This window comes from Adiantum capillus-veneris, chromosome 12 (assembly GCF_014529385.1).
Source record: "Adiantum capillus-veneris isolate H3 chromosome 12, ASM1452938v2, whole genome shotgun sequence".
Lineage (NCBI taxonomy): Eukaryota > Viridiplantae > Streptophyta > Polypodiopsida > Polypodiales > Pteridaceae > Adiantum > Adiantum capillus-veneris.
In genome coordinates, this window is record NC_140942.1 from 82078421 (window position 1) to 82100699 (window position 22279).

A 22279-nucleotide genomic window follows, 5' to 3' on the forward strand; every position below is an offset into this window, starting at 1 on the left:
ACAGCTTTACAAAGTGACTATGATTGAAGGGGAGGACATTGCTAGCCTAGTGAACATGCTTAAGAGCATTGTCACACAGCTCACTTACATCCAAGTTGAAGTACCAGAAGATGACAAAGTGGCTTTACTTTTAAGTGCACTTCCACCTTCTTATGACCACTTAGTCACAATTCTTGAAGAAAAAGAACCAGCACCACCATTCCAAGATGTCATCAACTCAGTCCAAGCAGAAGAAAGAAAGCAAAGAGGTTCACTTACCCCATCAGGAGGAGTTTTCATCGCAACATCTTCAAGGGGAAGATATTCGCCATCAACATCGACAAACGGACGAAAGTGTTATGAATGTGGAAGAATGAGACATGTAGCAAAAGATTGCTACACAAACAAACCTTGCAACAAATGTGGTAGGAAGGGACACTCTCCTTCTCGGTGTTACTCAAGTGGAGGCAGTAGCAGTGGAGAAAGCAGTAAACAGTAGAAGCAACAGTAGAAGCAACGAAGGCAAGAGACCTAACAAAGGATCAGCTCACATAGTAGAAGACAAAAAGGACGAAGACGAAGGCAACGTTTAGGAAGACCCATTTTGAAGATGCAGACTCTCTACTTGTAGGGGAGGACTTTTTCCTGTGTGGATACCAGCTTATCATCCTGTGTGGACATCACCATCCTTTGTGGATCTTTCTTGTGTGGATTTTACCATCATGTGTGGATATCACCATCCTATGTGGATTTTGTTAGCCTGTGTGGATCATGCATCTTCAGTATCTTGTCTTAGTCCAAACCTCAAGGGAAGGATTGTAAAGTGTGAGCTTTGTCCTAAGGTGTGAGTCAAGGAGAGGAGAGTGGATTTATCCCACATACTATGGAGCAAGGCTGTAGAGCTACTTAAAGCTCATTTCTTGAATCAATAAACAACAATTTCATTTTGCACTACATGCTTGTCTATGGTGAGCTTGTGCTAAGCTAAGTCAATACTCAAAATTGTGTTTATGAGTCCAAGCTAATTCTATCTTGGAACCTAATTCACTTGAGTGATAACCTTGCTTACACACACACACTTGCACCATGTTTCTCTTTCATCCACCATAGCTAGCACGATCCAAATCCTAACACCATGCACATGCCAAATACTAGCTCTAATACCAGTCAAAGAGCGTCAAGTTGCAAATGTGAGAGTGCACGTCATACACACACACACACATTTTGAAAAAAAAAATTCCCAAAAAATAACTTAATTATAAAGAGTTACAAATACCCTCGCGGAAGGATAAGGGTTATCATATCCAAACTGACTCAAAAGTACAAAGTACAACCAAAAAGGTCCACAGGACATAATGTACCCAGCCTTAATCATAGATAGCCCATTACAAGCAAGAATAATCTTTCTCCACTTTTGCCATCCAAAGGATTTCTGAATAGTTCTAATGTTAAATTGAGTAGCATCTCTCATATGAACTTTGATTTCTTTCATGACATGTATAAAGCCTTAGATTGAGCTGAACAACATCGGTATTGTGGGACCTACCAAAGCAAGCATTGTTCCTCTCAATCTAAGTGTTCCATAAGTTGGACCCTCATAGACAGGTCCAGAGGGGAATATCCATATTACTACATTCACCTAATAGTAGCGCTCTCCGAGGAATATGAGGCAACTCAAGCGCTACCGAGGAATATGAGGCAACTCATTATTGCAAGCTTTTTAAAGTTCCCTTATTGTGTGGGCAATTAACAAATAGATGGAAGATGGATTCCTCATGCCTTTTACACCTACAACATACATCGTCGAATTACAAATCTTCGTGGCTTTCTCTCATGTCCGAATTCCCTGATGAAGAATAACAACTCTATTTAACAGATATAGGGTAAGCCCAAAGGCATTTGTTGAGTTTTGCAACCACTCTGAAACAATTTTTGTTAGCTTGCCTTGGTGTTTAGGTTACCAAGGTCAAGATGCAAGCTTCAATGCATCTCATGATGGGGGCCTCCTACACATTGTGCATTAGAAAGTCCATAAAACTCTTGAGGCTATCCAACTTTCGCCTCACAATCCAAAATTCAAAGTAGCCCAACTTGGCGTGCACCTAGCCATATTGGGTCTCAAGAGCATCCTCATGCTGCTTGCCACATGGGTGGCCAACCCACATCCAAGTCCTTAGCCCCATGAAGGTTGTTTCTTTTGCACGACGTCCCCCTTCAAACCCCTTAGCGGCGAGCACGGGGTGTGAATAGATTGGAGGTGCCTAAGTGGGGTCTATAACTGAGGTCAACTCAGGCACCTTACCCTTATGTCCTCAAGACTAAGTATAACACAACATTTTATGAAAGGGGGTGAGGGAATCGACAGCTCGGAAGTCCAAGGCAAGCTCTCAAGGCGGGCTAAACCTGAGCAACACAAAAATCAATGCAAAAGGGAATCAAGGTAGCACAAAAAATTAGGGCTCCACTATCCGATTTTGAACCCACCACCTTACAGCCCAGGTTTTGGGTCACATAGGCTAACCAACTCACCCACATATGTTGTACCCAAGCCCGTTTTTATGATTTTTTATTCTAAGACAACATGCACTACCCGGGTTTAGGAGGTTCAATTTGTGGCCAGGTGTAGTTTTAACGTGACGACTGCGGTTGCAATTGCATAGATTTTCATGCGTGGACTTGTGAGCCATAGATCCCCTCACCACCCCTCATTAAATGTTGTATGTTACTTAGTCCTGAGGCCCTTACGTTGTCTTTTTCTTGCAAGTACACCCTACGTAATGTGCCCTTGAAATGGAGTTAAACACTCAAGCAAGTTTGTCACTATCTTCCCTTCGTTTCTATATTGGTGGTGCCACTATGACGCACGTAGCTTGAACAAAGTGAACTCATTTCTCACGTTTTGGAATTTTTTAATACATTATACTTGAGAATTAGTGGCGAAATTGCACGGCCACAAGTGTACCCGAATAACTTTAGTTCCACCGTGAATAGAGATAGGGTCAAAATGGTGTGTTAATGGGGAAGCGTAAAGTGTCGAATATCAAAGGTTGTATGCATTTTTCTTTTAACGATAGCTTTTAAACCAAGCTCCTTAAGTCAAGGTTTATGGTTGCATTGTATGGGGCGTTTGGGGGGGGGAGAGAGAGAGAGAGAGAGAGGAAAAAGAAGAAGAAAAAATATATTTATATCTACAAAAGGCCAATGTAGCCTATGATACAAGTACCAATTTACATCCATGTTTGATATAAGCTCATCAAAGATGAGTGCAAATCACAAAAGTTTGAAATAGCATCTAAAACTGAACGCTAAAAATCACAAAGATTTGTTAGATATACCTAGATGAGTCTCCATAATAAGCCAAGATATAAGGAACAAAAACCTCTCATAACCATAATGTGGCCCAAATCCACACCTTTGATGTGTTGAAAAGAAAGTGTTTAATGTTTTGCAACTATGGCTTTGATTTTCTTGTGATGCGGGCCTCGCGGTCGTGGTCCTCAACTTGGCAGAGGGTAAGTCAAGCCTTGTACTTATCCAGTGGCCCATTTGACTTGTACTCAGTCTTGTAGACCCAATTGACACTAGTGACCTTCCACTTTGGTGGCCTCGAAACCAACTCCCATGTGTTATTCCTCTCCATGGAATCAAGCTCTCTTCCAGCCTCCTTCCATTTTGACTATGAGAGTGCCTCCTCATACAAGGCTCTCTGTCCTTTGCCACTAAGGATATCAGAGCATAGTTCACCTCCATCTGACTCAACGCTTGGCATCCAACATCCACTTTGGTAAGTTGGATGGTTTGCCCCAATCTGGGGAGCTACTAGTACCCCCTCGTCATCTGCACTGTAGTAGGAACCGCTATCCACTTCATCATCTTGAGACAATGCACACTTTCCGGAGCATGAGGGATGGAAGCCAAAGAAGGAAGTTCATTGCCAGTAAGAAAGGAATCATCCTTAGGATCTCCTAGAAGAGGCAAATCTGTAGATTAAGTGGAAGACTAGGGAGCGGAAGCCCCCGCTGAAGGAATATGCTCATCAAGACCACATCTCAGCTCCCCATGATCTCCTTCCTAATTGAATCATAAAATCAATAGCCCTTGGAAATAGTTATGTAGCCGACAAAAATCATCGGGGTGAACTTGGAGTCCCCGTTGCTTCTCCAAAACTTGGACGTAGGCATTGCTTCCAAAATTCCTAAAAATGAGAAACATGCCGCTCTCCACCGAAGTAAGCCTCAAATTGAGTCTATCGAGGGAGTGAAATCGCAGGAGACCGGTTGAGGGTAAGAACCGCTGTCACAACTGCCTTAGCCCACAAGGGCTTTGGTATATCTCGATGCTCCAGCCTGCACCATTTCCACCACAGTTCGATTTTTTTGCTCCGTTATGCTCTTCTCCGAGGGCGATCCAATATTCGCAAGCTCACGCTCCATATCATTGCCCGCAAAAAACTGTACAAGAGTATTGGAACTAAACTCTCCACCCTTGTCCACTCGAATAGTCTCCAATTGCTTGCATGATTCCTCTCCACAAGTTTACGCCAATTCTTGAACAGCTCAAAAGACTCGTCCTTGTGCATGAGAAAGTATACCCTAGTAAAGCAGCTAAGATCATCCACTAACAACATTGAGCTCCACCTAAGAATGAAGTCTACATAGGTCCACAAAGGTCGGTATGAACCAACCCAAAAATAGCTCGATGTGCAGAGTGCTTTGGAATAGACTCTCTATGCTACTTTCCGCGAATGCATTGTCGTAGCTTACTTGCAACATCTGGTAGGCCTTCTATTATCTATTCACAAAAAGCACAATGGAGAGCATCAATATTCAAATGGTAAAACCTATAATGTCAAAGATCACATGCAGGAGAGGCTATAACCGAGGAAAGAGCCTAAAGCCTATAAAGACCGTGCTCCACTGTGCCCCCTCTGACCTCTTGGACGAAGTAAAGATCTCAAATGGAAACCGAATGCTCTGTGAAGACCACCTCCATACCTAACTTGCACACTTCATGCACTAACATGAGACACAAGCCCAACTTTGGAACACAAGAGTACCTTGTGGGAATGCAAATCCCTCTTCCGTATTGGATCAGCTCCACAGTGCCCTTGCTGTGAACAATGATTTGTCGCCGATGAAGATAAAACCGTAGTGTCATTGCAGGTTGGATAACAGATCCTTTTAAGGTGTCATGTGTCGTGAAGCACTACTATCAAGGATCCGATCTCAAGAGTCGTGAACCGCAAAGCTTTTCTCAACCTCCGATCTCAACAGGCTCATCTCCACATGGACAAAGGCTGGGGCCTTTACTGTAATGAGGAAGTAGGAGACTCGTCAACTCGCTTTGGACACTTGCACCAATAATGGCCTTTCTGCCCATCATTTGCCCCGTCATTAGCTGCATTTTCGGCGTAGCTTTCGTGATGGATTTGTTGTGACTTTCTAGCAGCAGACTCTTCGCCAAGAAAAGTGTGTGGAGTGATTTTTGCTCAACATGAGGGCCACTGCTCTCTCATAGGCAACTACCGTTGACTCAATTGAAAAGTGTGAAGTCTCTTCACGTTTTATTGCAGTTGGTTTCCAGCTGTACCAATGTTTTCCTGTTGGCACCACATGCCAACCAGTTACATGAGCCCTAGGAGCTTCTTCTTGATAGGATTCAAGCTCGAATTCACCTAGCTTGGGACCTATGGTGACCATAGAAATATTGGATTTTCAAAGAGATGCGGACAGTATGATTGAATCAAGGATGAGAGATTCATTGTGAGTATTCCACGGACATGGGAGCGTTTCTGCCCTTGCTTCACTCAAAGGCAGTCCCCCTTGTATGGAGGAGAGACTTTGACTGCCACTGATATGGAATCCCATTTGGGGGCAAACTGTCAAGTTACTGAAGTCGCGAATGGAGACAATGCAAGATGCTATTACGTCAAACTTTCTACCAAATTGGTGGGATACGGGTACTATGAGATGGTCTCAACGACTTCAGACTATAGAGCCAGATAAAGCTTTATTACAGGTGAACTATGGCTTCATATCTTCAGTGACCAAGGACAGAAAATCTCTTACAGTTGATAAGGCCCTTTCACAACCAAAGTGGAAGCAGGCCATGCAGGTAAGAGTTTTATTCCATTGAGAGGAATGACTCATAGGAGTTTGTTGCACAGCCACCAAAGCGAAAGGTCATTGGTGTCAAGTGGGTCTACAAGACGAAGTACAATGGATAAGCACAAGACATGCCTCATTGCCAAGGGCTTTTCTCAGAGACTGTGATGGACTATGAAGAGACCCTTGCATCGATTGTGCGGAATTAGTCAAACCGTTTTTGTTGTAGTGGCTCATTATCGATGGCCCGTGTTTCAGATGGATGTGAAGTCGACTTTTCTCGATGGCAACTTACAAGAGGTGGTGTATGTGGAGCAACCTCCAGGATTCTCAATACACGTTGCGAAAGGCTCTTTATGGCCTAAAGCAAGCTCATCGAGCGTGGTACAAAAGGATTGATTCTTTCTTCCTACAACATTCCTTCCATCGTTCAGCTGCAGACCCAGGTTTGTATCTTTTCAAAGAGGGAGGTTTGGTGACACCGTGACACTTGTCATCCTCTAAGTGGATGATCTTGTGATTACAGGTAGTCATGATCCGCATATTTGCGGTACTATGGAGACCTTGACAAAGTGATAGATCTTGGCTTGCTTTATTACTTTCTTGGATTGGAGATATGACGGGCAAAGGGGGGCATCTTTCTCTCTTAGTAGCGCTATGTCCAAGAGTTGTTGGAAGCAATTGGTATGACCGCGTGCAGACCTATATCTTCTTTGAGCATCCAAACCTGAAGAAGTCCTAGTATGACCCCCTCACTATGAAGTATCAAAAGCTGGTTGATTCTCTTATTTCCTTGTTGATCACTTGTTTCGACATCAGTTTCTTGGTTGGACTTCTAGTTCATTTGTACAGAGACCCGCCAAGTCACATATGGAGCATGCTCTTCAGATCTTGCGGTATTTGAAACAGACTCAGTCGTTGGGCATATGGTATGCCGCCAGAGGTACGTACTTCAAGATTACTCTTCGAGGATGGAGTAATTCCAATTGGGGTAGAGATCCAAGTGAGCAATGTTCATTAGACCTTTTCATTTGATACAAAAGTGATTTGACGGAACAGTAAGAAGCAGCTTACAGTTGCCTCATCATCCACAAAGACCGAGTACCCGGCTATTTGCAATGCTACATCTGAATCAATGTGGTTATGGAGGTTGCTTTTGGAGATTAGTTTTCTACAGCAAACGACCATGATTTACTCTGACAATCAGAGTTGTGTAGCCATTGCAAGAGCCCGATTTTTCATGCCCAAACCAAGATTATTTTTTTCGTGAGAAGATCCCGGATGGTACTATTCAACTTCAGTACTATTCTACGTCAAATAACCGAAGATATCTTCACTAACCCTCTTACCACAAGCGACATTATCCCTTCATGCCAGCTCCCTTGGATTGGTTCCCCGTCCAGGAGCTGAGGGAGGGTGTTAAGAGTTACATCTTCTATCAGGTGGTGGCTCCAATATCTCCCAAGAGCAATTTAGGCAGTGAGGGTTGCTTTGTGGTGGTGCCCGGCTGTATTTGAGGTAGACATACGTTTTACGATGGTATGAGCCATGTGTGTGCCCACCTAGTACGCTGGCACGAGGCATGACCCCTGTTCCGTTCTTTGTAGTTTTCCCGAGTTATCCCTACCAAACTATCATCTTTTTAGATGGATGTGGCATATTTATTAGTGAGGCGCCCCCTCTTTTGGGGTCATGTGTCATGTGACACATCCAACGGTCAACCCAATGTGTCCGTGGACAAGCTACACCATAACAGGGTTTCCGTCAGTCCAGTCAGTCTAGATTAGAAGTGATCTGGCACTTTTTGTGAGTCTATTCGTAGACCATGCATGCCCAGTCACTTAGTGTAGATGCATATCCTCTGGTTGCACACAGCATGATCATAAGCATTCCCATCAGAATCAGTCAGGGGAATTTTCCAGTGATTTTAGCCTATTTTCCCTATTTTTGACATTTTTCGCTTATTAATTTAAGTGACTTCCCAACAAAAGTAGGTAGGGCAATTTGGGTAAGAAAATATATAAGCAAACCAAAGCTAGCACTCTTTAGCAGATGAGCAAGGAGCACAACAGGCCTCAGGCAGCATGTACTCCTCTCTCTCAGCAAGACATCTCCAAGCTTCCCTTGGCGATCCCATCACCCCTTCAACCTAGCGTTTTTGCTCATCGCCAACACCCCATCCTGCCTGGCGTTTTCAGCATTGGTTTGACCGCAACAGTGCCAAGCAACTAGTGTTTTCAGCATCAAGTACAGCAGCAAATTCAGCCATAAACATCTGCAGATACACACCATTTTCAGCCTCCAAAAAACGCAGCAAAGCAGCATTTTTCAGCAGTCCGAATCAGCCCTGAAATTCAGCAGATAGCGTTTGGTGGACAGCAGTTAGAAGGTTGCAGATTTCAGCCCTTAGGTCATCGTCATCGTCATCGTCTCCGTCGCCGTCCCCGTCGCCGTCACCGACATAGTCACGAGTTGCATCAGTTTTCCATGCATCATTATTGTACCACTTTGTGCAATCAATAGTAGACCACTCTCGCCGACAAGAGTGGGGCCTTCGGAGGAGGGTTTTACGTCTCTGGTGTCGTATCTCTCTTCTCTCTATCTCTCAGTCTCATACACTTGCACGCACAATATCCACTCACTTTGTTCGTGATCACACCACTCTCCATAAAGAACAGAAGGCTCTCCCTTCCATAAGAACTAAAAGGAACCTTGAGCAAATATGGATCACTCATCTTGAGAAAATACAACATTCATTCCGCTGCACCTAACATCATGGGATTTTTTAGTGAGTCGGGAAGATGGAGGGGCTCCCTCCTTGGCCCTTGTATTTCACGCATTCATGGAGCTGCAGATTTCCGGTGCCTTGAGTTCTCTCTCTCCCCTCTAGCATTTTCACTCGCTAGCGTTGTTTCTCTCCTGCAGCTTGGCTGCATTTTTATTGCTCTCTCTCTCTCTCTCTCTCTCACCTCGGGGTGGTCTTTAGTGGGCAAACTTTTTCATTGAGGAGAGTACCAGAGACTAGACTGACCAGAGCCTATGCAACATTGGGTGGATTGGAGAGGATGTGTTCACACATTCCGTTTGAGGAACCTCGGACGAAGCTTTGGCTCTTTTGACACTCTGGTGGCTTCCACATTGCTCTATGGAGCTCAGATATGGGGACCTTCATTGGACCATCATGGGAGGTCGGGTTGTCACAAACAGCTGACGTCAAGCCACTAAAGAACTGAGCCACTGTGCAAATCCCGATCGGAGGGGCCTAAAGCCTAAGAAGAAGCAGTTGAAGAAGAAGAAGTCCTACCAACTACTGGGACCCGTTCGATGGGGCCCAAGTGACATAAAGGCATCAAAATAAAGGAAGCCCACACACACAACGCGCGCAGAGAAGATGACGTGGCAGCAGTCGGACGCTCTGCAAATTGCATTGACATGCTCACGTGGCAGCCTGTACGGATTTCCGTGATTTGCACTACTGACGTGGCAGTTGTACGGATTTTCGTAAATCACGCTAGCAGCTTTTGGGCATTTGCTTTTGGACCATATGCTTTTAAGTTTGAAGGCTTTTCATGTAAACTACCTGTAAATATGAGGCTAGGGCTCATTCTCTGGCACACTTCTGGGAGAAGGTGCAAAGCGTGGAGTATCGGCTTGTACTGTGTTGATGCAATATAAAGAAATACCGAAAGGAGCACCAAGGTTTGGGGCCAATACTCTCTGGGGTGGAATTCCGCCACTCTGTGTCGCGTTGTTGGGGAACAAGCAAACTGAAACACCTCTATAGCAATGTCACCCAAGAGCATTGAAAGAGAACTATAAGACACCAAAAGCTTTGCAAAATCCCTTTGAAACACCACAAGTTCAACAAAAGTAGTCCCCTTGGGAATTTACTGGCCGTCGCCCACCCAAGAGGCTATGTCACGTAGGAGCAAAACCCTGCCAAAGCATGGATTTACAGCACACGCCGACCAATGCATATGAAGACAAGGGATTGAACATCACAAACCCACAACTTCAACATCAATTCCACAATTCATACATACATGCCCTCCAAATCTGTCTGCACACAATTTGCTACTAGGCTGCCATAGCCATAACCCTGCAGAGAACTAGTCGTAACCTGAAGAGCACAACTCCAATTGGGGCACTTTAAAGCTTGAGAGAGAGCTTGAAAAATGACTGGCGAGAAAGTTGAAGATGACCAAATTTGAATCTACACACAACTGCATGCAAAATTGACGCGAACAGAGAGCTGTCCCAATACGACTACACGTAGAGTAGGCAAAGTGAGGGCAAAAACTGTAACAGAAACCATCAAGGAGGCACAACGAACTCAAACCTGCAATTTTCTGAACTTTGGCTGAACTTTTTTAAGTTTGTACATGAGTTTAAGTTATATACAAGTCTCCCTTCAAAAAACTCACTCACGGGCACTTATAGCAGCCCGATAGCTGGCGCTAGTCAAGTGAATTGCCCTGCATGTACATGTGCTTGCTAAAGCAAGATAAAAAACCCACAAAAAGAAATCCACACACCCTTTTGACATCGAGCGTCATGTTCGTATGTACAAATTTACAAAAAACAAGTGTCAGAAATGCATCCAACATAGTTTGCCAACCCCTTAGTCTGCTAGAGCATTCATGCTCAGCAGTAGCATAAGCATATTGTCCACCCGGATCAAAGGGCCATACTACATAAGCACAAAATGCATGAAGAAACACTCGCCATATCAATTGTGTCACTCCCAATATCAAAGCATAGACCATATGTAGAATCCAAATCCTATTTAGGCATAAAAACTCTCAACAGATGCCAGACAGAGAAAGCCTTTCACAACTACAACATCCAAAGAAGCCTTTAACATCTCCTCCAAAAGGTCTTCAACCTTTAACTCAGCTATTTACATATCCTCATGCATATTCATATCATTCTCCCCACTCTTCATGAAGCTTCTATCCAATTCAATTGTATCATGCTTGATAGGTAAGACATCTTCTACACATAGCTTCCTATCCTCAGCATAAGGATCAAGCAAGGAAGCATCAACCATATCATCATTAGGCATCCATATTATATTTTTATGGCTTTCCACATCCTCAAAAACCTCCAAATTCTCCTTCTTGATCAAGGCATGGCTACATAATACATCATAGATGCAAGCATGAGAGTCCTCATGGAAAATGTCCTCATTAGCAAGGTCTACAACATGATCAATAGCATCATCATTTAGTGGAAAAGACTCAACAATATCATGCATTTGAGAAATCTCTTCATTCACATCATTTACTTCTATATAAGTATCCTCATTGACTTGCAAATCATTCTCAACTACTTCACATAAAGGAGAGGGATACTCAACATCCACTTTCGCATCACCCACATGCTAATCTTTCACATTGGACACATCAACAATGGAATCTACAACTTGATTCTCATCATGATCATTCTTTAAGACTTCACTAATTGCATCCTTTTCCTTCTCATAAACTTTTAAATTGGTAGGAACATCACCTTTGGCATGTAAAGCACCATTAAGTGGCCTAAACAACAAGGATGGCATAATGAGAGCATTCTTCTTAGCCTCTTTCTCCTTGGTACATGCTTGATTCTTTTCCTTAAGAGAACCATCATGATATAATACTGCACTAGAGGCACTCTTTTTACCTACATCAATGCATAGAGAAACCTTTGGCTCCACATCACCCTGCAATCCAAGCTCTTGCATTCTCTTTGACTTCCATTCTTTATGCTTTGCAATCCGTACTGCATCCTCAAATGTAAGTGGCCTTTTAAGCTCAACCTTTACCTTCAGAGTTCAAATCAGCCCTCAAACTTTGCATAAACATACACTTTTTAAGCATAAGAGGAGGAGCATCACTGCCCAAAGAAACACACCATCCCACAAGGCATTGAACTCCTTGACAAAGGCATCTACATTTTGATTATCACCCTGTATAAGGGCTTCAATGGAGTGCCATACATCCGTTGGGTCCTCTACCTTCTTGAACTTCTCAAGAAAAGACTTCTTTAATGCATCATAAGTCATCACCAATGGAGGTTGAGATGATTTCATCCAAAACTCATACTCATCATACCATGCCCTTGCATCGTCTTTCAAGCAAAAGAACAAAATCTTGAGTATAATCATTGGATCTTCCTTATTTGCAATCAAACAAGAAAACTCCATCTTCTCAATGAATGCATCAACATCCTCACCTACATGACCATAGAACTTTGGAAACTCTGTCACCATAGCCATCAAAGCTGTCAATTGAAGGTCACTTGAAGAAGATCCTCGGTGGTGGGCACCAAAACACTGTTGGGGAACAAGCAAACTGAAACACCTCTATAGCGATGTCACCCAAGAGCGTTGAAAGAGAACTATAAGACACCAAAAGCTTTGCAAAATCCCTTTGAAACACCACAAGTTCAACAAGAGTAGTCCCCTTGGGAATTTACTCGTCGTCGCTCACCCAAGAGGCTATGTCACGTAGGAGCAAAACCCTACCAAAGCATGGATTTACAGCACACGCCGAATAATGCATATGAAGTCGAGGGCCTCCCCTTTCACCATTGAACATCACGAACCCACAACTTCAACATCAATTCCACAATTCATACATACATGCCCTCCAAATCTGTCTGCACACAATTTGCCACTAAGCTGCCATAGCCATAACCCTGCAGAGAACTAGTCGTAACCTGAAGAGCACAACTCCAACTTCGTCACTTTAAAGCTTGAGAGAAAGCTTGAAAAATGATTGGCGAGAAAGCTGAAGATGACCAAATTTGAATCTACGCGCCGCTGCATGCAAAATTGACGCGAACAGAGAGCTGTCCCAGTACGACTACACGTAGAGTAGGCAAGGCGAGGGCAAAAACTGTAACAGAAACCATCAAGGAGACACAACAAGCTCAAACCTGCAATTTTCTGAACTTTGGCTGAACTTTTTTAAGTTTGTACATGAGTTTAAGTTATATACAAGTCTCCCTTCAAAAAACTCACTCACGGGCACTTACAGCAGCCCAATAGCTGGCGCTAGTCAAGTGAATTGCCCTGCATGTACATGTGCTTGCTAAAGCAAGATAAAAAACCCACAAAAAGAAATCGCACACACCCTTTTAACATCGGGCGTCATGTTTATATGTACAAATTCACAAAAAACGAGTGTCAGAAATACGTCCAACAGCTTGTGTTCTATCTCTTTCAGTTCAGTTGTTATTGAAGTGCTAAAAGTCTGTTCATTATGTTCTTTTCCATTGGCACGTGGTGCTTGTCTTGTGACAATGGTATCAGAGCATCATGCCTGTGCTTTTCAGAAAGCATACCGGTCCTACAAAAGAGGAGACAGAGCAAACCAGAGACTATTGGAAGTTTATTGAGGGATCTCTGTGCCCTGAGCTACTTCCACCCTTACTTCATTACCCATCGGACGCGCTCCTGTCTTCACCACTCATGTCTTACAAGGCATAAGCCATAAAAATCACTTGCAAGAGAAGGATCCAAGATTTGTTTCGAGCTGCTGTTTTTCTCAAAGGCAGTGCCATGCAGAGGTGGAAGTCTATAGCTAGCAAGCTGCACACTCCAAGGATTTGGCAAGCTTTCAAGAAAACTTCCTAAAATGCTTGCCATGGAAGCCCTAGCAGATTATAACTTGAAATTTCTCAACATCTCTCAGTTGGTGTCTCTTTTCGAGCTAAACACCTTGGAGGTCCAATGTGATTGCCAACTCTTGGGACTACCATCACCGCCATAGGAACATTGCTTGTCGAGGCTTGTTTCGACTATTCAGAGCCGAAGGGAGAAGCCAACTCCTTAACAAAAAGAGCAAACTGATTGTCCCTCGGATTGTTCCTCCAAATGACCCTCGGAAATTTTTGTGCTAACTTGTGTTGTTTTGCAAATATGTTGTAATCGCGGACGATTACTTTCTTTCAAGAAGGGAGATGTCACAAACTGCTGACATGTCAAGCCACTGAAGAACGGAGCCACTAGAGGGGCCTAAAACCTAAGAAGAAGCAGTTAAAGAAGAAGAAGTCCTACCAACTTATGGGACCCCGTCCAATGGGGCCCAAGTGACATAAAGACATTAAAATAAAGGAAGCCCACACACACACGCGTGGAGAAGATCACGTGGCAGCAGTACAGATGCTCCGCAAATTGCGTTGACATGCTGTCGTGGCAACCTGTACGGATTTCCGCGATTTGTGTTGCTGATGTGGCAATTGTACGGATTTCCGTAATCACGCAGGCAGCTTTTGGGCATTTGCTTTTTGACCAAATGCTTTTGAGTTTGAAGGCTTTCCATGTAAATTGCTTTTAATGGCCAAGGGCCTTGAATATGAGGCTAGGACTCATTCTCTGGCACACTTCTGGGAGAAGGTGCAAAGTGTGGAGTACCGGCTTGTACTGAGTTGATGCAATATAAAGAAATACCGAAAGGGACGCCAAGGTTTGGGGCCAATACTCTCTGGGGTGGAATTCCGCCATTCCGTGTCGTGTGTGCTCTCTCTCTTTCAATTCAATTGTTATTGAAGTGCTAAAAGTCTGTTCAATCTGTTCTTTTCCATTGGCACGTGGTGCTCGTCCTATGACACGGGTCACACTGATGGATGGGAGAGGCTAGCCAGTCTTAGAAACGAATCAGAGACTTCTTTAGAGCAAACACCATACAGTCGGAGCAGCTACTACCACAATAGAGCCCTCACACCAGACACGCTGATTGACCGAGCGACCGAGCTAGGGAGATTAAGACGCACATGACTGCGGAGGACTACACAACATCAACGGAGGCTGCATCAAAGGATTCGGATCACTCTGGCTCCACATGCACGACACCCGGTCAGACTATTGACCATGTAGGAGATTGTTGAGATCCGCCAGCAACCGATGATGGATCTCCTGTGATTTAGCTCTTTTTGAGGATACACCCACATTGTGTTGTATTAGCCCCATTCACTACTTTAGTATTCTTTTTTTCAACACCTTTTTATTTATTTTTGATACTCAGACTTTGTATCAAATCCACCACATTGTAACTTTTTAGTCTCAAGTCACTTTGGCCTTTTGAAGACGTTGATATAACATTTCCTCTCAACGGAGGCTACATCAGAGGATTCGGATCACATTGGCCCGACATGCACGACCCCCGGTCAGACTACTATCCATGGAGGAGATTGATGAGATCCGCCAGGAGACCGATGCTAGATTTCTTGTGACTTGTGATTTAGCTATCCCAGGTAGCTGCTTAGTTCACACCTACCAGTTTAGGATCCCATAGTACTTTTATTTTATCATTTTGTCATTTCATTTTGTTACTCTGACTTTGTATCAGATTCACCACATTGTAACGCTTTGGTCTCATAGGTCATTTTGGCCTTTTGAAGACGTTAATATAACATTTCATTTCTCTTTCTCTCTCTCTCTCTCTCTCTCTCTCTCTCTCTCTCTCTCTCTCTCTCTCTCTCTCTCTCTCTCTCTCTCTCTCTCTCTCTCTCTCTCTCTCTCTCTCTCTCTCTCTATCTATATATATATATATATATATATATATTTTTATTAGTTTTTTTTATTTTATTTTTTTATTTTTTTCTCTGACTTTGTATCAGATTCACCACATTGTAACGCTTTGGTCTCATAGGTCATTTTGGCCTTTTGAAGACGTTAATATAACATTTCATTCTCTCTCTCTCTCTCTCTCTCTCTCTCTCTCTCTCTCTCTCTCTCTCTCTCTCTCTATATATATATATATATATATATATATATATATATATATATATATATATATATATATATATATATATACATATACACAATGTTTGTCAACCTTGGGCAAACCAAAGTGGATCAGGAGGTCACCGCGAACAAAGCTCTAGCTTTTTGACATTCTAGTGGCTTCAGCTATGCTTTACGGAGTTTAGATATGGGGCCCCTCAGTAGACCACCATGGCAGATTTGGCAGCACGGATGGATGGAGATGTATGGAGAGGCCTCGGGTCTCTATGATTTCCCCGATGATTCGGGCTAAGGCCTCAGTGCCACATGAGATTGTCCGAGCCGAGCTAGCCGACCCACAGTCGTGGTCGAGGCATTGACTAGATCAGTATTCTTTATACACAGTGTATGGGACCTCCTCAGAAACAGATACACTCTGCTAGCCTTGGAGTCATCCCGACAGCTAGCACTGCAGGGTGACACAGCATGTTTGTATGGGCAGATGACATCATGGTTTCAATCACCTGGTTTCAGCATGGATAGATTGCCTCCGTTCCAGTACTCCTTGGATGCACCCTCCCTATCTCTCACACGGACAGAGGATCTGATTCAGCTAGATACCAGAAGCACGTGGATACAGCCGGCGCACGAGTTGGGCACGAAGATGGCTTTCTATAGAGAGCATCTTCTCCAACTCACTGAGGACAGTTTTGTGACTAGGCCTGCATACATGGATACACACTTATCTCATGGGATACGATGTGCTATTGGGCAGATACGCGCATCCTCACATCAGCTTCAGATTGAGACTGACCGATTTGAGGGGTACCAGCAGAGGATAAGTTACGTCATTTATGTCGCCTAGAGCCAGAGATAGAGCTGCACTACACATGTCACTGCCCGGTATACTATGAGATACAAGGCTGCTTCCACTGTCTGTTCAGAGAGGGTTTTGGACCATTTTCTAGAGTCATGAGATACGAAGATCAGAGATGTCTTGGATTGTTTCTACTAGAGCTGCACAGACATAGAGAGGGCTTGCTGACATCAAGGGAGAGCAATCTTTATCACTTTAAATGAGTTAAATCAGCCCAAGGAGAACACACTACAGAGTAGCCCAGTCATTTAAGCCAAAGAAACCTCCAGCCAGTTGTAAATTCAAACCAAAATCAAGGGGCCTGTTTTTTACTGTTAGAAAACAGAATGAAAAAGGCCAACAATAAGAAGCAATCTAAACAAAATAACCAATAATTACACTGCCCATCTCGTAGAGTCAGCTGCCACTAAGAAGAAAACCAATAAAACTCGCTGGGCCACTTTAAGAGAATTCACCGATAACCACGAGTGCTCCATGTGAGTTAAACAAACACTGACAACCTATTCTGGTCCCTGGAAAGCCAAAAATTGGTCGACAACCTACATTTTTTCAAAAAACTACCAAATGCACTTCCTTTCAACAAAGCGGGTATTGTAAAAACCTACCTGACCGCATTTATGCGGATCCCATAGCCATTCGTAGACCTACACCACGTATGAATACCTTACAGTTCACACTGTCCATCATCAGTAACATCTGCCATAATTCTCAACTACAATAGGCCAGTCCTGGTACGTTGGTTTCAGGTTAGGTATCCTGTCATACAAAACTAAGAAAATAGTAAAGGAAGAGGCACCAAAACAAAAATGTTGGCAAAGCCTTCAAGCACATAACTTACAAGTAAAGACAAAGATTACTAGACCAAACCTACCTGCAAATTAGATATCAGCCTTTCCACGCATACACCATAAGTGCTTCCCTTATTCTGCAGATGTGGCGCAAGTCCCACTGGTCCAGGTAACACATTATGGTGAGTTGAATTAGTGACTCCAACGCGTTCAATATCAAAACGCTAGATCCACAAATAAGAGAAGAACGAAAATTAATACATCAGTATGGTGTGTACCCTGTCAGGGATTATATATCATGAGAAGTTGAGAACCCTGTTGCACACTTAGCAAGAGAATAAGCTAGGACCTATGTTGTATCAACAGAGCACCACCGACAAAATCTGAGGAGAACCATGAAAAGGCTTGTTGACATACTTCTAGCAAAACGAAGGTTCGTTTGTTGTGCCAGTGTCCATCTCCAACTTTCAACTTCCAGAACGTAGACAAGTGACAGAACACATGAAACTGAAAACATTTACAATCAATTCTGTAAAACTTTGCTGGTGCATGAACATTCATTAAGCAAGAGCTCATTTTATGAAAGAAAACTGGCTATTAGCCAATTGCACATAGCATTGACTGGCATTAATATGAAAAACGTTAACCATGGGTTCAGTAACATTACTACTATCAACTATGTTAAACCTTCCCTAATATACACACACCAAATCTGACAAACTTAGAATACGAAACTGGAAAGAACACTCAAACTTGAAACAGCCCATTGACACTTTTGAGACCCGTACTGCCAGGAACAAGACTTGAATAAAGAATTGCAAACTGAGCCAAGTAAAATTACATTTCAAAGGCTGATGTCAATCAGATGTTTAAAATATAAAAATGTGAAATCCTGGAACTGGCCCTCAAAGCCCTCTGCCGTGTTGTCTTAAAATTTGCCGCTGTTTTACAAACATCCTAACCATTACTAATTGTTAAATTGACAATGTCATGTATGTAAAGCCTAATCAATAAATCAAATCCACTGCCTTTCCCTATTTCTTGCTGCCCTGTTAAAAACTTGGGGAGCAGAGAAGTCCGTTAAACCATCGAAAGTTACTGTGTAACAAATCTGGTCATGGGCCATACAAACAGTCACTCGTGATACTTGGCCCCATTCTGTCTGTCTTGAAAATACTCAATTCCAATTGAACCTTCTCATTGTCTAGCACTTCATGCTGCCAAGAGATGATCCTTTTGCTGAAGCCAAGAACTCCACGCACAAATTTCTTCCTAACGTAACAAGCAAATCCCTTTCCTGCTTTAGTATCAGTTTGACGGATTTCTTTTCGCCAACCTTAATCACCGATGCTGTTCTAGGTTGCAACTCCTTTGTGTAACCCAGATTTACCTCTGAAGCATTCCTGATCATTGATGCATCATACAATCCAAGAGCTTTCAAATTTGCTTTGTACCTGGCAGTGAGATAGTCAGTAACTGCTTTGTCATGAGCTCCACTTGGCTCTTGCCTGTTTAGCAGGCCTGGATAACTACTTTGAGCTGTCTTTATATCACACTCCACTCCTGAAGAAAATTCGTGCCTGTCTGCATCTCTTGAAGTCTGTTCCATGCAGAATAGCCACTTCTCTTTGCCTCGCAGCTCCTTAACTGTACTGCGGAGCCGTTTGGGAGACAGTAGAGAAACAGAGTCAGAGTTCCTCTTATGGTTTTGCACTGCAAAGCACAAACATTACACATTCATACCCAGGCAAGAAGCTAGCATTGGAGAACAATATGCAGTAAATGTATCACCAATCGGCACAAACCTGTTTCGTTGTGCATGCACGCATTTGAAATTCCAGGCCAACCAGACATATAGGGCTTGCCTACATCATTCGCGTCGAACTCAGTGCAAGAACCTGATCCCTCTACTCGAGGGCCCTTGTCTGAGGCTCTTAAAACATCACTGCTTCCACTGGGAAAGCTAGTCACGTTCATTTGCCCTTCATTTATTTTAAACCTCTCTAGAATGACGTTTGGTGGGCATAAAGTCTGACACATTGAAGCTTGGCAACTGAAGTCGTTTGCAGAAGTCAAATATGTAGTTCTGGCCAGAACAGCTTGGGAATTATCTAGAGAGCCTACACTTTGATCTTGCCTTGGTATCAAAAAAGGTAAGGTAGAAGTAGTGGCAAAGCACTCAAGAGGCCTAAATTGAGGCTTGTTCCTGCATAAGCGCCCAGTTTGTAGAAAGCTCAAAACTTCATTCTTAGATCGAAAACGACGACCTGTCACTGGATCCTTGTAGTACTGCAACAAAATACCTCAAGCTAAGATAAACACATTGCACAATAGACACAATTACTGAGCTCTTAAAGCGCAAAACAGAAAGATAAACTAAATCTACCTTGTCTGTGGTACCTGCCGTACTGCCAGCCATACGGGTCTTGACTTCTGTTATCCATCCAGTAGGTAACCAATCGGGAGAGTCAATGATTCGGACTCTAGGATCTGGGAATTTCTCTTTGTCTTCTGATAGACATAGGGCATTCCCACCATTCATTAACCCTGTTAGCTTCTCCCGATCAGATCTTCCACTACCCTTCTTTGAGGGACAAGAACTCACTTTTTCCTTCTCTGGACAAATGGTCAAAGCTCCAGACTCTGTCTTTGCCTCCATAGGTGCGACCTCAGACACTTGAGCAGGCAAGCCACCTCTCTCAATCTTTTCCATAACGTGCATTTGTGAAAAGAGACCAGAGCTTGTGATGCATGAAGCCTCTGCATGCCTGAGGGACTGAAAATCTGCAGCCCACTGGGGAAAAGGTTGGGAAGTCAAATCCCACATGGGAATAGAGGCCTTATAATGATCAAAGCCACGTGAAATGCTTGAAGCAACACTGGCCTGATCAACATTGGAATATAAACCACTGAGACGTTGAGGCCCTTTATCCCATGGCCCAATCCCAGTTTTGGGCTTAAGCCCCTCAGGACTAGAAAAGAATGGAGGAAGAACACTGGTTGCACATCCAGGCTGCCCTGAAGCATTGACTGAAGGATTCTTTATATGTGATCCTCCTGCGGCAGCATGACTAAAGAGGGGTGCAGATGCATATACATTCGTGTGATTAAACTCCTCCGAAGTAAATGGCTTGCAACTCTTCTTCTGCTTATCTGGTATGAAGGCAAGGTTGCTGGTCTCAGTAATCCTATCCTTCGCAGCATCCCCATTTTGGCTGACGGCATGTCCCTTGTATATTTTCTCACCAAGTTGTGAACCGTGACAGCTGACTAATCTGGGATCGCTATGATGAAGAATTCCATCAGCCTGTGGCATGTGGTTGATGTATCTCGAGTTCAACATGGTCGTGCATGAAGCGAATGGACCAGAATCCGACATCATCTTGTCATGCCCAAACATGTTGCGGAACAGCTCAAGCCAGCCACCCCTCCTGGGATGCAGGGAGCTTCCAAGGTCATGTGAGCAAGATGCCTCCCGCAAATCCAGACCCAATTCATTTGAAGGCACCTCATTCAGGTCAAGCGCCTGCTTGTTAAGATCCAAGGACTGCTTATCCATTATTATATTGGAAGCAGGGTCGTAATTGTGTTGTTTTATTGTGGGTGTTACAAAATCGAACCCTGATACAGCCATGAACAATCACCCCCCCAAAACACAAACATACACACCTGTTCTCCAGAATTCCAAGGACACTGAAGCACAAGAACGGTGCTGTTTTTCAAGTGAACTAAAGCCGCAACAAGAGGGACTTCAATAATGGGGGAGAGAATAACCCTGCTTACATGGATTGAATGAATCAGAGAAAGAAAACAGTGCAAGCCACTTCGTCTTCAGTAATGACAACACTTCAAACAGCCTCTCAAGCTCCAAGAAAAACAGCCCAGAATCTAGCGTCACCTGTCGAATCAGGATATGTAAACCGCACGGTAATGCAGTTTCTCCACAGCTTCCTTTCTTCAAAATTTCCTTGGGGCCGAATGCTGACTCAACCCAATTTTACGAGTTTAAAGCATAAAATTCGCTTGTTGGAAGAGGAAGCCCTCCCACGAGCGTCTCTCTTGCATGGAAGGAAATGGCTTGTCCTGCTCCGCAAATGGCAAAGGCCTGTTGAAGACGGACCCAAGTCTGCAAAACAGACAAACAGCAATCCTCGCTTTCACGATGTGTGCGCAAATGCCGATCGGCGCAGGTATGTGTGTGCAAGCGATTACTTCAAAATACCCGCTTAATGGATCGTGGCGAGAAAACCCAACACCACCAACACTCTCTCTCTCTCTCTCTCTCTCTCTCTCTCTCTGCGCAGACACCTTTATGCGTCTATACTTGCTTATGAGTACAGCAAAAAGCACAGAAGATCTCGATTCTCCTTCTCTCTCTCTTCTATATACACTGAACCCCAACAGAATGCAGACTGGACGTTCAGGAATGTCTCATGCCTATTTCTTATGTAATGTCTGGAGAGTACCTTTGTGATATGGATACCTTCCGAGTACTCAAAAGTAGGTTTTCTTTCTTATGCTCTTTGATAAAGACCATAGGATGCATACCCACCCTCAGTATGGGTTAGATGCCTTTTTCGCAACCTAGCTAGGTTGATGGAAGCACTAACGAGAATGGCAAGCATCCCTCCTTTCTTCGTTTTGTGCAAAGTGGGAAACCCTCAATCGATAGCGTGCTTTTGGTGTACGTGTGACACCGAGAGAGAAAGAAAAGATGGCTATGGAGTAGAGAGTTTCTCATCATTGCTTGTGCTTTGATTTCGGATGTCGAAAGTTTTCTAGCGTTGTCGCAAGGGAGCAAAGGGGAGCGCTAGCACTT

At 43.6% G+C, this 22279-nt stretch overlaps 1 protein-coding gene across 4 annotated transcripts; it reads right to left on the reverse strand.

The window, feature by feature from the left end:
* Positions 1-18270: 18270 nt before the first annotated feature.
* Positions 18271-21913, reverse strand: LOC147446040 (uncharacterized). 4 transcript variants are annotated; one of them, XM_086525367.1, is made up of 5 exons: positions 21359-21912; positions 21130-21235; positions 19847-20986; positions 19266-19749; positions 18271-19173 (listed from the first exon to the last, which is right to left on the reverse strand). In XM_086525367.1, exons 3-5 carry the CDS (start codon positions 20858-20860, stop codon positions 18665-18667), a joined length of 2007 nt encoding a protein of 668 aa, XP_086381493.1. In that variant the 5' UTR covers positions 20861-20986; positions 21130-21235; positions 21359-21912; the 3' UTR covers positions 18271-18664. The 4 variants fall into 4 exon arrangements, with proteins under 4 accessions (XP_086381493.1, XP_086381492.1, XP_086381491.1 ...); XM_086525366.1 differs by having other exon boundaries at positions 19847-21586; positions 21683-21913; XM_086525365.1 differs by having other exon boundaries at positions 19847-21235; positions 21359-21913.
* Between the last annotated feature and the right edge of the window lie 366 nt (positions 21914-22279).

Coding starts and splice junctions, on each gene's coding strand:
- LOC147446040 (XM_086525366.1), bottom strand. CDS start 21,094: ATGGCTGTATCAGGGTTCGATTTTGTAACACCCACAATAAAACAACAC. Junction 19,750..19,846: donor CGGCAGGTACCACAGACAAG/GTAGATTTAGTT, acceptor ATTTTGTTGCAG/TACTACAAGGATCCAGTGAC. Junction 19,174..19,265: donor GTGCATGCACAACGAAACAG/GTTTGTGCCGAT, acceptor TGTGCTTTGCAG/TGCAAAACCATAAGAGGAAC.